At 39.3% G+C, this 13741-nt stretch overlaps 2 protein-coding genes across 2 annotated transcripts; both read right to left on the minus strand.

The window, feature by feature from the left end:
- Nucleotides 1-2734: 2734 nt before the first annotated feature.
- On the minus strand, nucleotides 2735-3963 carry LOC116107533 (protein PLANT CADMIUM RESISTANCE 9-like). The gene is made up of 4 exons (XM_031393806.1): nucleotides 3782-3963; nucleotides 3601-3672; nucleotides 3296-3505; nucleotides 2735-3208 (listed from the first exon to the last, which is right to left on the minus strand). Exons 1-4 carry the CDS (start codon nucleotides 3885-3887, stop codon nucleotides 3132-3134), a joined length of 465 nt encoding a protein of 154 aa, XP_031249666.1. The 5' UTR covers nucleotides 3888-3963; the 3' UTR covers nucleotides 2735-3131.
- Nucleotides 3964-5206: 1243 nt separating this feature from the next.
- LOC116107543 (protein PLANT CADMIUM RESISTANCE 9-like) lies at nucleotides 5207-6486 on the minus strand. Its single transcript, XM_031393817.1, has 4 exons — nucleotides 6291-6486; nucleotides 6093-6164; nucleotides 5792-6001; nucleotides 5207-5501 (listed from the first exon to the last, which is right to left on the minus strand). Exons 1-4 carry the CDS (start codon nucleotides 6427-6429, stop codon nucleotides 5422-5424), a joined length of 501 nt encoding a protein of 166 aa, XP_031249677.1. The 5' UTR covers nucleotides 6430-6486; the 3' UTR covers nucleotides 5207-5421.
- Nucleotides 6487-13741: the final 7255 nt, after the last annotated feature.

Genomic DNA, 13741 nt, shown 5'->3' on the forward strand with positions numbered 1-13741 from the left:
TGAAATAACTAGGACCTCTGAACTTTCATAACCCTCTGATACTACCCCTGCACTGCCTTCATCATCCTCTTTCTCATATTTCTTCTTCTTTCTCTTAGGAAAGTCTCTCCTAAGGTGACCCTCCTTATGACAGAAGAAACACTTCCATTTCCCAGGTTTGGATTTGGACATATATATATTCTACCCTCCCCTTTTCCAGTTCTTCTTCTCAGATCTTCCCCTGACTATAAGACCCTCACCATCACTCACATTTCTATTCCTAATCCTATTTTCAGTATCCTTAGCTGAGATAGCTTCTACTACTTCTTCTAATTTCAGAGTCTGTTTACCATATTTCAAAGTCTCTACAAAGTTCGAATAGGTTTTGGGTAAAGAATTCAACAGGATCACAGCTTGATCCTCATCACCAATTTCAATAGAAATACTCTCTAAATCTTGTATAATCTTAAGAAAATCATTCTTATTATCTTTTAGTGATTTTTGTTCATCCATCTTAAACCCAAATAAACTTTGTTTTATAAATAACCGATTAGGGACAGTCTTTGACTAATAAGGTGAGTCTAACCTGCTCCATATCTCTGCAGCAGACTTTTCTTTCTTGACTTCTCAAAGCACTTTGTCACCCAAGCCAAGAATCAGTGAGCTCTTGGCCTTATTCAGCATGTCTTGTTTTTCTGTGGTGGTTAATATATTAGGTAACTCCTCTTCTCTCTTTAGAGCTAATGCCAAGCCCTCTTTAACCAATACTGCCTCCATCTTCATTTTCCATAAATTGAAATCGTTTTCACCTGTAAACTTTTCAAGCTCAAATTTAGTCGACATATCTTTCCCACATATCAGAAACACATTCAGCAATAGAAAAGAAATCAGTTTAAGGAAACATAAAACTGTATTTAGACACGATTAAAACTGGTGAAAAACCCTAACTGGACCTTCAATCAAACTCTAATACCAATTTGTTAGATTTCTAAGGTTTACTTAAACCTAAATCAGCGGTGAAACATTTCTCTATTTAACAATCAGACATATGACAAATGAAGATAAAGAATAAAGCAAGCATAAACAAGACACATAAATTATAGTGGTTTGGCTTTGCAGCCTACATCCACTCTCCAAGGCTCACAAAAGGGGATTTCATTATCAATGAGTATAGTACAGAGAGAATGATTGAATCAGAACATGAAAGATTATAGACAAGGAAAGAACACACCAAATCAGTAAAACCCTAGATTTCTCGATCTGAAATCTGCTCATTCCTTCAGCATCAGCATGTGTTAAATACACATGCTCCACTCCTAGATCGTCATCTACCTGTCTCTAATTCCCCCTAATTGCAAGATCAAAATCAATTCTGGAACTTTCTTTAGGGTTAAAAGCTGTCGAACCAAAACAGAAAAGAGAGAGATGAAGTCTGCGTAAAAGTGTGGTAGCCTACTCAGATAACACATTAGGTTTGGCCAAAACAACGTCGCAGCAGGTGTTTGACCACTAACAAAAACAAATTGACTTCCACCATGGCAAATGATAAGCCACATCATCACAATATATATATAATTTGGGTAAACTTTTAAAATAGTAACAACAATTTTTCATTTATAAACTCTTTATACAAACCATTTCATTCAAAATGGTGTGGTTTGAAATGATTAAATGACTTTAAATTAAAGATAAGTAAAGAAAATTACTTTCTAAACACACACGCTTGTCATATCATTTTATAGGATAGTTTATGTCTTAAAGTTTTATAGAAATAAGTAACACTTTGGTTGAAACTAATAGGATATCAGCGATAGAATGTGTAATTAATGTTAAAAGAGAGAATTCTGTCCAATATCATTTGGATAAAAATTTTGATTTTTTTTTTTCACAAATCATTGACACACATATAGTGTGGTTTATGAATATTGATATGTGATTTTGACACCAACGATGTTGCACATGTAAAATGTTAAGAGAATCTTAGAAATTATACATGAAATGATTATGAGAGTTAATTATGGAGTTGAGATGATATATGTTTGAAGAAACATAAATAAAAGTTTGACAAGAGATATTTTTATAGTGGTTCAGATGTTTAAAACGAATCCTACGTCCATTGTTATTTTATTATTTTCTGATTATTTTTTTGATATTGTATGTAAGGCATACAAAAATGGTGTAATGTTTTGTTTATAGAGAAAAATAATGAAGCTCAAATGTATGTCCGACTTTCATATATCCAACCTCCTCATTTCATGAAAAGAGTTGCTAATTTATACACATTTGAGCTAAACGTAATGAATGCTTTTGCAAATTGCCTTGACACATGGAGACCTCTCGTTGATCTTGATTCTTTATTTTGATAAAGGTGAGACAAATGTTATATAATATCTCTTTGAGGCGGTTTATATTTTGACAGTTAATACCACTTTGCTTTTAAATGTTTGTTGAGCTCCGATTAGTGATATTGACATCAGTGTGTATTTTTTGCATAACAATGAATAAACAATTTTCTTATTCAAATAAAAAATTATAGCACGTTAGTTTGTGATAATAAATCTAGAAAATTTATAAAATTCTAGGGGCTAAGGGTTTTAAAAAGTTTAGGAGGACTGGTGGTATTTTTCTGAAGGTTAAAGGTGATGTTTTACCAATAATTATGTCAAAAGAACTTTTTAGTGAATAAAAAAAAATAAAAAAAATCGAATTATATGAAATACAATAAATTCATTAACACCAACTGAGAGTATCAATATGCTGTCAGACTTATCCCTTAACGGCCGAAGGATTTGACCTTAACCAAAAAATGAATGGTCAAAATTTACAAACCTTCCATCAACACTTGTGGATATTCGGTTACACGAGAGTTCAACAAGTATTCTTCTGCCTAAAATATTTTGGAAATGTCAAAGACAGATTAACCATCCACTGACACGTGGAGACTTCCTCTTACTACAATTTCTATAATCACTCAACTTGAATTTGATTACAACAGACAAACCAAGTTTTCTCTAATTTATTTGAAATAAAAAACGAATACAACAAATATTTTTACTAAAACAACGGTCATATCATCAACATTCAACAACAACATTAACGATAACAATCTCAAGTGTGGTGCATGGATATGGTAGCAGCAACGGCGGCAGACGCTAACGATTCATGCCCTTTTCAACAGATGGGGGTTTAAGTCCCTCAAGATTCCACTTCTCAACATTCGCTTTCCAACCTTCAAATTAACATCCATTCATTGTTAATGTTGCATGCAAAAATATGATCAAATGATCAAACAATTTTATAACTGAGGAAAAATTACCAATGGAGGGATTGACTCCACGATTTTTAAGTTCTCTGTACTCTTGAGTTAGGGCACAAACGCAGCAGAAGCAATGAAGCAGCCAGTCAAAACAGGGAGCTTCTGGAAGTGAGAACTGTCCACGCAATTTTGACCGATACGTGCCACCGTATAGCCATCCGCAACCAATGCGACCCATTGCATAATACACCAGCCCCTGAATTTTACATGCTGCTCATTTTTGCCATGCAAATTAAATATCAATTACCAACTTAATATTTTATAACTAACTGCAAATAATGAATAGATAAGTCAGATGAAATTACATAAACTCCCTCTATCGATAATCTCAGCTATCTGACCGAAGGTGATGCATGGACAGAAGCAGGTGAGCAAACCTTCAAAAAGATTCGGTAATTCTTCATATTAGTTATCATCAATTATTGACAATAAGAAAATTAAATACTGTATTATACAAACTTCATGCTGTTATATCAGTAAGCTTACAGTGGGAAGGATCGTCGCAACAGTCATATAGGCCAGTGGACCACTGCCCTTCAGGAAGCTCCTTTTCAGATGGAGGAGCTAATGCTTCAGGATATTTTGGATCCATTGCCAAAACTTAAACAATGGCGTAGAGATATTAATCGATAACGTGAGATTAATTTCGTTGAATATCTGTGTCTTAATTTATGGATTTGGCCAGGCTCCTCTATATAGAGCATTAGCTGAGTTTTCACGGAAGCTTCATTCTTCAATTTTTATTGATTCCGATTTGATTGACCAAGCTAGGAATCTGTATTTAATTTTTTAAATTATCCCCCTTCAATTTTTCAAAAGGTTGAATTGCCAATTTATTATTGTCATTTTTTTTTTCCTGCCATGGAGCTGACCATTTCAGAAGCTTGTTATTCTACGTGATAAGGGCATTTTCTTGGAGGATTCATGGCTGATTAATGTTTGGATATATCCAATGAGATTTCTGTGTATTGTATAAGAAAGAAAATGGAAATGACTTGGAAATTGTGTCCTAGTCAAAACCGTGATTTGAGTGGGAAGCGTATAAGCATTCTCAAACATTGTTACAGAGACTTGAATATTAGATTTAAATAATAATATGTTAACTTTGACAAAAAAATAAATACAAAGTCAATACCTTTTTACTAATATAAAGATCGTTTTCTCCTTAAAAAAAAATAAAAAAATAAAATTGAAGAGAGTTGTTGAACAAACCAACCTTTCAAGTACATAATAATCACATCCGGTGTAAAGAATAAAGATTATGATTGTTTATGCAACGAATAAGAAAAATAAATTAGATCAAGTTTTGAAGTTAAATGAAGAACGATAATAAATAGTATTAAAAGGCTTTTAAATTTCAACCGAATCTATTTATTTCCAAGTTTTATATTTAAATTCATTTAAATCAAGCAATATTATACTACAACAATGAATATGGACTTGTACCAAAACTATAATAAAGAAGAGTAGTTATTAATTATAACTGTCAATTGTTTATAGAATTACTAGAGAATTAATTAGCGTTTGTATTATACATGACTCCAGATGGGATTATTCGAATAAAATATAATAATATTAAACTCATCGTCGGCCTCTTTTCAGAGGACAAGATTAGTAATCATCGCCGATTAATATTACATAAATTATATAAGTTGACCCTTGATTTAACTTATTCCATACTTATTATAAGTTACTTTCATCATAAGACATAATCATATTATTTTCAATATTATAATTAATTGCAGGGTCATTACTCATTAGCATTAAAATTTGATACAAACAAAAAGGTTGGTTAATTACTAATTAGAAATAAAGGAAAAAAAAAAAGGGACTTACGAGATTGGAGAAAGAGTATTATTTGAAATAAGTTACGATATTATTTTGTAAATTAATTTTATTTTGTTAACGAAATATTATCCGGAGATCTCTGAAGAGAGATTTACTACAAATACACAAATAACATAAGCTGTTATCATGAACAACGACAACAAACTGTACTTCACAAATTGACATAGATATGCTGTGCAAATCCTAATAAACATTTTCAAGAGTAATGAAATACACAAAGGAGATCAAAAGACCAACATAGAAGAGTAGGCAATGGCAGGAATACAAAAATAAATATTTCAATTTCGACACATGTCTGGTGCAACGATTGGGGGCTTAAGTCCTTCACGATTCCACTTTTCAACATTAGCTTTCCAACCTTCAAAAATCAAAACCCACCAAAATATGGTAAAGAGTGTGTACTGTGTAACAATTGGGATAAATTATCATAAATTTAATTGAATGGCTTAATATTTGATTAACAAGAGCATAAAATCAACAAACTGGAAATAAAATATATCATATTTTAATATTACAGTTAAGTTGACTACATATTATAAGTTCAATTCAGTCAGAAATGGATTTAATATAATTAATTTATCCAAGTTCTATTCCATACTCAGTCCCTTTGTTGCTGGAGTCAAGAATTGAGTTTGACAGTTTAATTACCAATGGAGGGATCGGCTCCACGATTCTTGAGTTCTCTATACTCTTGGGTGAGGGAGCAAATGCAGCAGAAACAGTGAACCACCCAGTCCCTGCAAGGGGCTTCTGGTAATGAAAAAGGCCTTCTTAATTTAGAACGGTATGCACCACCATACAGCCAACCGCAACCTATAGCCGCCATAGCATAGTACACCAAGCCCTGCAGTTTGCAGGCTGTTCATGCAACCAACAGGACAATAAAATCATTTTCTGATTCTAAGTTCCACCTCATATATAGAAAGAATAAATTAAAATAAATGTTTACCTGTATTCCCTCTATCAATAATCTCAACTACTTGGCCGAAGGTTATGCATGGACAACAACAGGTGATTAAACCTGCAAATAAATAAATAAAATAAAATTGCAACTTCGTATTATTAGTCATTATGATTCATGAACACAAAGCATTAGCGAAGAGAATTTACTATAAATTTTAAATATTATAAAAATGTATCAGCATACAGTTAGAAGGATCATGGCAACAATCATACAAGCCGGTGGACCACTGCCCTTCAGTTAGCGGCTGCTTCGAAGATGTTGGATATGAAGACGGAGATGGTGTAGCAGATTTAATCTCGGGCTCGATGCTGCTGGGATTCATGCTGCTTGCTCAGAACAATGGTGTAGATCAATGAAAAAATCGTGAGATATTCGTGTATCTTTGATTCCTCGAGAAATTAATTTCAGGAATTGAGATTATATTAATATCCTGTCAAGAGTGACAGGCTCTGAGCTGAGTTTGCACGGAAGCTTCAATTTTATTTATTCGGATAAATGTAATTGACCAAATGCGGATTTCCTTTTCTTGAAAATATATTTTATCGTCTCTGTTTTCAGAAGGGTTGAATTTCTCAGAATTTTTTTTTTTTTTTTTTTTTTTGCCATGGACTTGACCAAGTTACCATTTGCAAAAGAAAGACTGCATTGATTTTCAGTTTCTGAGGAATGTGGAAATTAATTGGAAAAATTGTGAGTTCAAAACTTCGATTCGACTCAAAATTTACACTAGGAGACGGAAATAGCAGGAAATTAACTCTAAAGTCTGAAGCCTTTGTTTTATATTTAACTGGTCATTTGACTGACGGAAATAGCTTGCATTATATTATATGTTATGAACAAATTGTGATACTGAGGAGTTAAGATTTAAGAATGCTCCTATTGACATCGTAACATCGAGATCATGTATTATACAAACCAGAGGGCCCTGATATGTTAGCTAAAATAATTATTAATACAATGTTTTATATTACTAATATAATACTGTCTATAATCACTTTTTCTGCAGTATGTTTGTCAAATAAAAGATTAATCGAAAATATAAAAAACTGATTTATCCAACTACGTATTGCTATATATATATATTCGCTACAACTAGAAATCTGAATTGTTGATGCGTGTTTTTTGCACCAACGAAACGCACGTGTGAAATGCTGTGCGGACCCAAAAGACACACGCGAATGTAACGAATAAAGAGATAGTAAATGCAATGGGGACAGTTTTTAAAGTGGTTCGGATGCTAAGATAGCAAGTCCTACATCCACTGATGCTTATATAGATGATAGAGGTCAGGTCGCTTTTAGCTGACTGACTTTACAATAATGTTACAAGGTATCTAATGCTCAGAATTATAGGGAAAGAGAGAATAATTAATCAAGCGTAAAATATGCCAATCCCCTTAATGAGAGAGGAACTCCCATTTTATAGTGGGATGCCTTGAGGTTAGGGGTGTTCAAAAGCGGTTAACCGAACCGGTTAACCGCTTTTCTAAACCGAACCGGATTTTCGGTTAACCGAAAAACCGGTTAACAGTTTTAAAAAAAGCGGTTAACCGGTTTTGAACCGGTTTTCCCTTTTTTTTTTATAAAACTTTTTTTTTTTTTAATTTTGTCCTAAATTAAATTGTAAATATAGACAATACATTGGAAACTAAGAAAAAAAATTTGGGTTGGGATTTTAGATTGAGTGAATTAGGGATTTATTTTAGTTTAGGTTATTATTTATTTATTTAATATATATATATATATTTGAAAAACCGGTTTAGAAAACCGGTTTTCGGTTAACCGTTTCTAATTTTGCCGAACCGGTAACCGAACCGAAAATTCAGTTTTTTGAATTTTTCGACCCGTAACCGAACCGTTTTTTCGGTTAACCGGTTTTTCGGTTCGGTTAGCGGTTCGATTCGGTTTTTGCATTTTTTTGAACACCCCTACTTGAGGTAATGATCACTAAATCTGTAAGTTGATGGGATTATCCGTGCAAATCCTTCTTTATGTCACATTGTCCACCTTCTAGAGTGATTTGCGCGATTTAGAGCAGAGATTGGACACGTGGGAGCATCACAGCTCTTGACTAGCCTAATGCGCACCCACTATCCTGACGGACGCAGGCGGTGGTTGTTCCAATGATCTGACTTTTGTGGGCTAAATGGACCTGACGTCAGTCCTCGTATTTTTTAGACATAACAGAAGTCCCCTAGTTTTTAAGGTTTGAGGATTGAACCTTAGAAACTACAGGTCATGCCGCAGCGGGATGATTTCTAGAAATTTTAGTCTGTTTGAAAGTAGGTTGGAGTGGCATTTTTATGAGCGCGACCTCGCATGCTCAAGGACGAGCGACCTGATTTCGTCTGACGTCACTTGTTTGTTCTGGTGATAGGAAGGCATTTAATGAAGCAATCCCTACGCTGACAGGTGTGTCCCTTGCGTGGTAAATGCCAGCCAATCACATTTAATGTCTTGCATTCTGAAACAATGTGCTTTACCAGGACATTAAATGCATTATACGTTGAACGGCGCTCCTTATCAGAGCATTAAATGAAGATTTGAGACGCAATTAATGCTCTGAGAGAGGTATGGCCGTCGTTCGAGCTTTTCAACTGGAAAGATGAAAGTTTGACTTTATCTAGTCGTTTCGTTCACCCTTCCTCGCTGATGAGTGACACGTGGCTAAGATCAACGGTAAGAAGCCTTTACCGCCCAAACGTCGTTTCGATTCCGGGAAATCCAAACGCCGATTCACGCGCTATAAAAACCTCAAATCGTTCTCAGGCAATGTCACCAGAGCCTTTTTCACAGAGAACAAAAGACTTTCATAGGCTAGGAACCTTTGTCTTCCAAACCTGCATTTTTCTGGCATTTGAAGCAGAAACAGTCGTCATACTCCGAGAGGTAAGAGTTTTCCTGCCATTATTTCATTTCTTCCATGAGTTAATGGCGTCGGTCTTCCGGTAAACAATCGGAGACTAGACTTTTGCGCCGGGTTCGAGCCACGAATGGCGGCTCAAATCATGCTGCTAGGGTTTTCTTTAGGATTTAGGGAGTTTATTTCCTCCCACTCATCGTACGAAATAGCGTACGGAGGCCAAATAACCCTTCTGCTTGTCGCTTTTGCAGACTGGCAAAATGGACCCCTCAGCCACCAGATCCGAGCAGGGAACCAGCTCGTCCCCACAGGGTGCTCCAAGCATCCCTCTCGAGGTTTTCTCAGTACTCACCGAGGAAGAACACGATAGGGTAATAGGCCAATACGGCATCGAGGTGGACGTTTTCCATGACCTGACACATTCGTCGCGATAAAGTGGCCTAGTTGCGATCTCCGAGGAGATTATCAAGGGTGGAGGACTTATCCCCCTACACCCTTTCATCAGGCTATTTTTGGACCACTTCGGGGTCGCGCCGATGCAGCTGACCCCAAATGCGTACGTCATTGTTGTTGCAATGTACATCGCGTGCTAGGAAAACGGGCTAGGCGAGCTAACCGCCTTGGAGCTCGACTGCTCATATTTTCTGAAAAAGAGCAAGGACAAGGATTCGTATTACTTGTCCAGGTGACCTGCTATTGCCGACGGGATACATAGTTATCCCAGCAACACGGGGGCCTACGAAACGAAGTTTTTCTTCTTTCGTCATGATGGCCATTGCCACTTCCAAGAACCGAGTAGGCCTCTTTCTCTGTGTTTGTATTTCTGCTTTGCTTTGGCGAACTCATTGCGTTCGAAGCGTGTTCGCTCTAATGACCTCGTCTTTTCTTTTTGATAGTTAACAAGACGACCGAAGTAGGGCTGCTCCACGATAGGGGAAGAATCGTGCACTTTGGCTCCCTACCTGAGGACAAGAGCGACGCGAAGAAACTTGTGACGACCGCGAATTTGCGAAAATACGGTTTCTTTAACGCAAGCGCGTCGTTAGAGCCTCCACCAACTAAGTTCTGCTAACTGATTATTTTCCTGGTCGTGGAATAGAATGCCTTCACTAACCTTGTCTTGCATGCAGCAACCATGCCACCGAAGGAGCCAAAGCAGCCTCGATGAAGGCCTCTCAATTTTCCTCGGTCGAGGAAAGCTAAGGCGGCCAAAGCTGCTTAAACAATCCCTCTGGCTGAGGGTGCGATCCCGGGACAACTGGCGCGACCTTCCGGAATCTCTCAGCCGCAGCCGGTAGAAGATGCACCAATGCAAACCACAAAGGTCTCCCAACCGTCGCCTGCTCACCCAAGGATGAAAACGATGGCTCAGCGAAAAAAGAGAAGGCAGATTCAGGTCGAGGAATTAGAGACCGAATCTGAAGGCGAGCAGCTAAGGAGGCCGCAGAAGGACGTCGGGAAAAGGTCAGGAAAGGAACCGATGGTTGACACGACCACTACTGAAGGTGCGAAGATGGATACCCCAGTATTGGACTGGCTGGGGAACCTGCCGGAGTATCTACAGCCGGTGGTCTACACTTTACTAGAATGCGGACTCTCGGAATCATTCGAGCAGTTCGCAAATTTCAGCGACGTCGACCTGATGTCCACGTCGATCCAACACATAAGCAAGGCGAGCAAACTGTCCCCAGCGAGGACTACCCTTAGCTTCTTTTGATTGGCTAACTCTATCTTTCTTTATTCGCAGGCCCTTCTTTCTATGCGAATGTCTTTGCAAAATGCTCAACTGGGGGCCGCAAAGGGGGAGGTCGCACTGAAGGGAGAGAACGCTACGCTCAAGCGAAGCCTGGAGGCCGTCGAAACGGAGAGAAACTTATCTTTCGAATTGGCGAACCAGTTCCAGAACGAAAAGGACGCGACTCTTCGCACAATTGACTTCCAGAAGACGCAGCTCGAGAAGCATGGGGAAGAGATAAAGGAACTGCAAAGGACCATAGCCAGACTCTCCAAGCAGGCCGGGGAGAAGGACCAGGAACTGAAAGCTACTTCCCTATAGGTCGCACGAGTAGAGCAGGAGAGAGAGGCTTTTGAGAAGCTAAGGCAAGCTCTTGAAGTTGAACTTCAGGAAAGTCAAGGGAAAGTTGCTTCCTTGACAGAGGAGATACAGAAGCAGGCTGCGGAGGTGGAGGAGAGGGCTGCCGAATGGGCGATCGAGTCTATCCATGCCCTGCGACCGAGGAATCCGCAACTCGACATGTCCGACCTCCCGGAGGACTGGCGCGAAACACTGATGACAATGGTGCGGGAAGATGACGATGTAGCGACCTCCCAAGCAGGTGATTTCGAACATGCTTCGGACAAACCTTCAACCGACTAGCCTTAGGACGTCAAGGCCGCCTTTTTAGGAGTCAATTTAGGGTTCTCAGCCATATCTTTTTGCCTGCTGTACTCCTTATTAATAAAATTCACATTTTTTACTTATGCAATTTCTATTCGTTTCATTATACATGAGTACTTTCTGATTGCTTACATTCATTGAGTCAAAGATAACATAACTCATTCGTACGAAAAGGATCACACACAAAGATTGTTACAAACGCCCAAGATAAAATTTTACAAAGAAATGACTTACAAAAATCAGAAATTAATTTACAAGGAAAGCTGAGTTCGGAATTACTAATAGTATGGCCAAAGGTGCTCAGCATTCCAGGCTCGGGGTACCTTGGAACCGTTTAGCCTTTTGAGATGATAAGTCCCCGATCTGATTACTTTATCAATGCGGTATGGACCTTCCCAGTTCAGCCCTAAAACTCCCGCACTTGGTTCCCTGGTTCCGAGAAGAACTTCCTTTAACACCAGGTCGCCGACCTGGAAGTCCCTTCGCCTGACCTTTGAATCGAAGAACTTCTTCGTGCGTTGCTAATAGACTGATATCCTTAGCGAAGCCTTGCTGCGATGTTCTTCAACAAGGTATAGGCTCGCCCTTATGAGTGCTTCGTTGTCGGCCTCATTGTACAAGTATCTCCGAAGTGAACCAGTTCCTACCTCAACGGGAATCATTGCTTCCACCCGTATGCCAGCGAAAAGGGGGTTTCCGAGGTGGAGATTCTTGGAGTTGTTCTGTACGCCCATAGGACGTCGGGAAGGTCGTCAGCCCAATTTCCTTTGGCTGCGCCAAGTGTGGCCTTCAAAGTGTTCTTGATGGTTTTGTTGACAGCTTCAACTTGGCCATTTGCTTGCGGTCTTGCGACAGAGGCGAATTTCTTATGGATGCCCAACTCATCGCAAAACTGCTTGAATTCCTTGTTATCAAATTGTTTTCCATTATCTGAAATGAGGGTGTGAGGAATTCCAAAGCAGCACACAATATTCCTAAAAACGAAGTCTTTGAGTTTTCTGGTCGTGATCGCGGGTAACGGTTCGGCTTCTACCCATTTGGTGAAGTAATCTACCACGACCACGGCATATTTGACTCCCTCTTTCCCTACTGGCATGGGACCGATGAGATCGATCCCCCACATGGAAAAAGGCTAGGGGCTAGTCATGGTTATCAGTTCGTGGGAGGGAGCTCGCGGTATGCTCGCGAACTGCTGACACTTATCGCACCTCTTGACAAAGTTGTATGCGTCATCTTGAACTCGGGGCTAATAGTACCCTTGACGAACAACCTTGTTTGCAAGAGATCATGTGGAGGTGTGATTACCGCAGATCCCTTCATGAATTTCCCTCATGATGTAGTCTGCTTCTTCGCTGGTTACACATCGAAGGAGAGGGGCACTAAATCCTCTCCTATACAGCTGGTCCCCAGTAAGGGTGTAGCGAGCAGATCTTGTTCGCAGGACCCTTGCCTCGACCTTGTCGTCTGGCAAGATCCTATCCCTGAGGTACTGGAAAATGGAAGTCATCCAGGAATCAGAATGCGTCACATTCACGGCCTGTTCGATCGGGCTGATACTTGGGGCTTCGACGAGCCGAACAGGAATGCTATCCACTGCCTCTGAGTCCAACGATGAGGCTATCCTTGCCAGGGTATCTGCCACAGAGTTGCTGTCTCTGGGAATCTGAGTGACTTCAAAATGTTTGAACGGCTCGAGTGCGGCCTTAGCTTCTTTCAGATAGTGGACTATGTTTTCTTCCTTGGCTAGATATTCCCCCAAAATTTGGTTGACGACCAGCATGGAGTCGCTGTAGACACTGATCGCGGTTGCACCCATTTCTCTGGCCAACCGCAACCCGGCGGGCAGAGCTTCATACTCAGCCTCATTGTTGGTTGCTTTAAATCCGAACCGAAGAATACCATGAACGCGAGCCCCTTCAGGACTCACAAGAAGAAGACCTACACCGGCCCTTTTCCTGTTCGATGACCCATCGACGTAGAGGCTCCAGGTCGACAGGTTCTGAATATTTTCCTGAATGGCTTCACCAAGCTGTTGCTCACTTGGAAGATAAGAAAATTCTGAGATGAAGTCAGCAACTGTCTGCCCCTTGATAGTCGATCTTGGCTTGTACTTAAGATCGAACTGACTTAATTCCATGGCCCATTTAAGTAATTTACCCGATGCTTCTAGCTTCTGAAGGACTTGCCTAAGTGGGTAATTAATCATCACATGGATAGTATGGGCGTGGAAGTAAGGTCGCAGCTTTTTAGAGGCGATCAGTAGGGCATAGGCTAATCGCTCCATCTCTGGATACCGCATTTCGGCATCCGTCAAACGCTTGCTCGCATAGTACACTGGCTATTGCGCCTTTTCCTCTTCTCAAATCAGAGCTGC

The sequence above is a fragment of the Pistacia vera genome, unplaced genomic scaffold (genome assembly GCF_008641045.1).
Source record: "Pistacia vera cultivar Batoury unplaced genomic scaffold, PisVer_v2 Contig539, whole genome shotgun sequence".
Taxonomy (NCBI): Eukaryota; Viridiplantae; Streptophyta; class Magnoliopsida; order Sapindales; family Anacardiaceae; genus Pistacia; species Pistacia vera.

Excerpts from the sequence above, each read along its gene's own strand:
- LOC116107533 (XM_031393806.1), bottom strand. The coding sequence starts at position 3,887 with ATGGATCCAAAATATCCTGAAGCATTAGCTCCTCCATCTGAAAAGGAG. Across the intron at positions 3,673-3,781 it reads TTGCGACGATCCTTCCCACT|GTTTGCTCACCTGCTTCTGT; the intron begins GTAAGCTTACTG and ends ATCTTTTTGAAG. Across the intron at positions 3,506-3,600 it reads TATCGATAGAGGGAGTTTAT|CATGTAAAATTCAGGGGCTG; the intron begins GTAATTTCATCT and ends AAAAATGAGCAG.
- LOC116107543 (XM_031393817.1), bottom strand. The coding sequence starts at position 6,429 with ATGAATCCCAGCAGCATCGAGCCCGAGATTAAATCTGCTACACCATCT. Across the intron at positions 6,165-6,290 it reads TTGCCATGATCCTTCTAACT|GTTTAATCACCTGTTGTTGT; the intron begins GTATGCTGATAC and ends ATTTATTTGCAG. Across the intron at positions 5,502-5,791 it reads TGGAGCCGATCCCTCCATTG|GTTGGAAAGCTAATGTTGAA; the intron begins GTAATTAAACTG and ends TGATTTTTGAAG.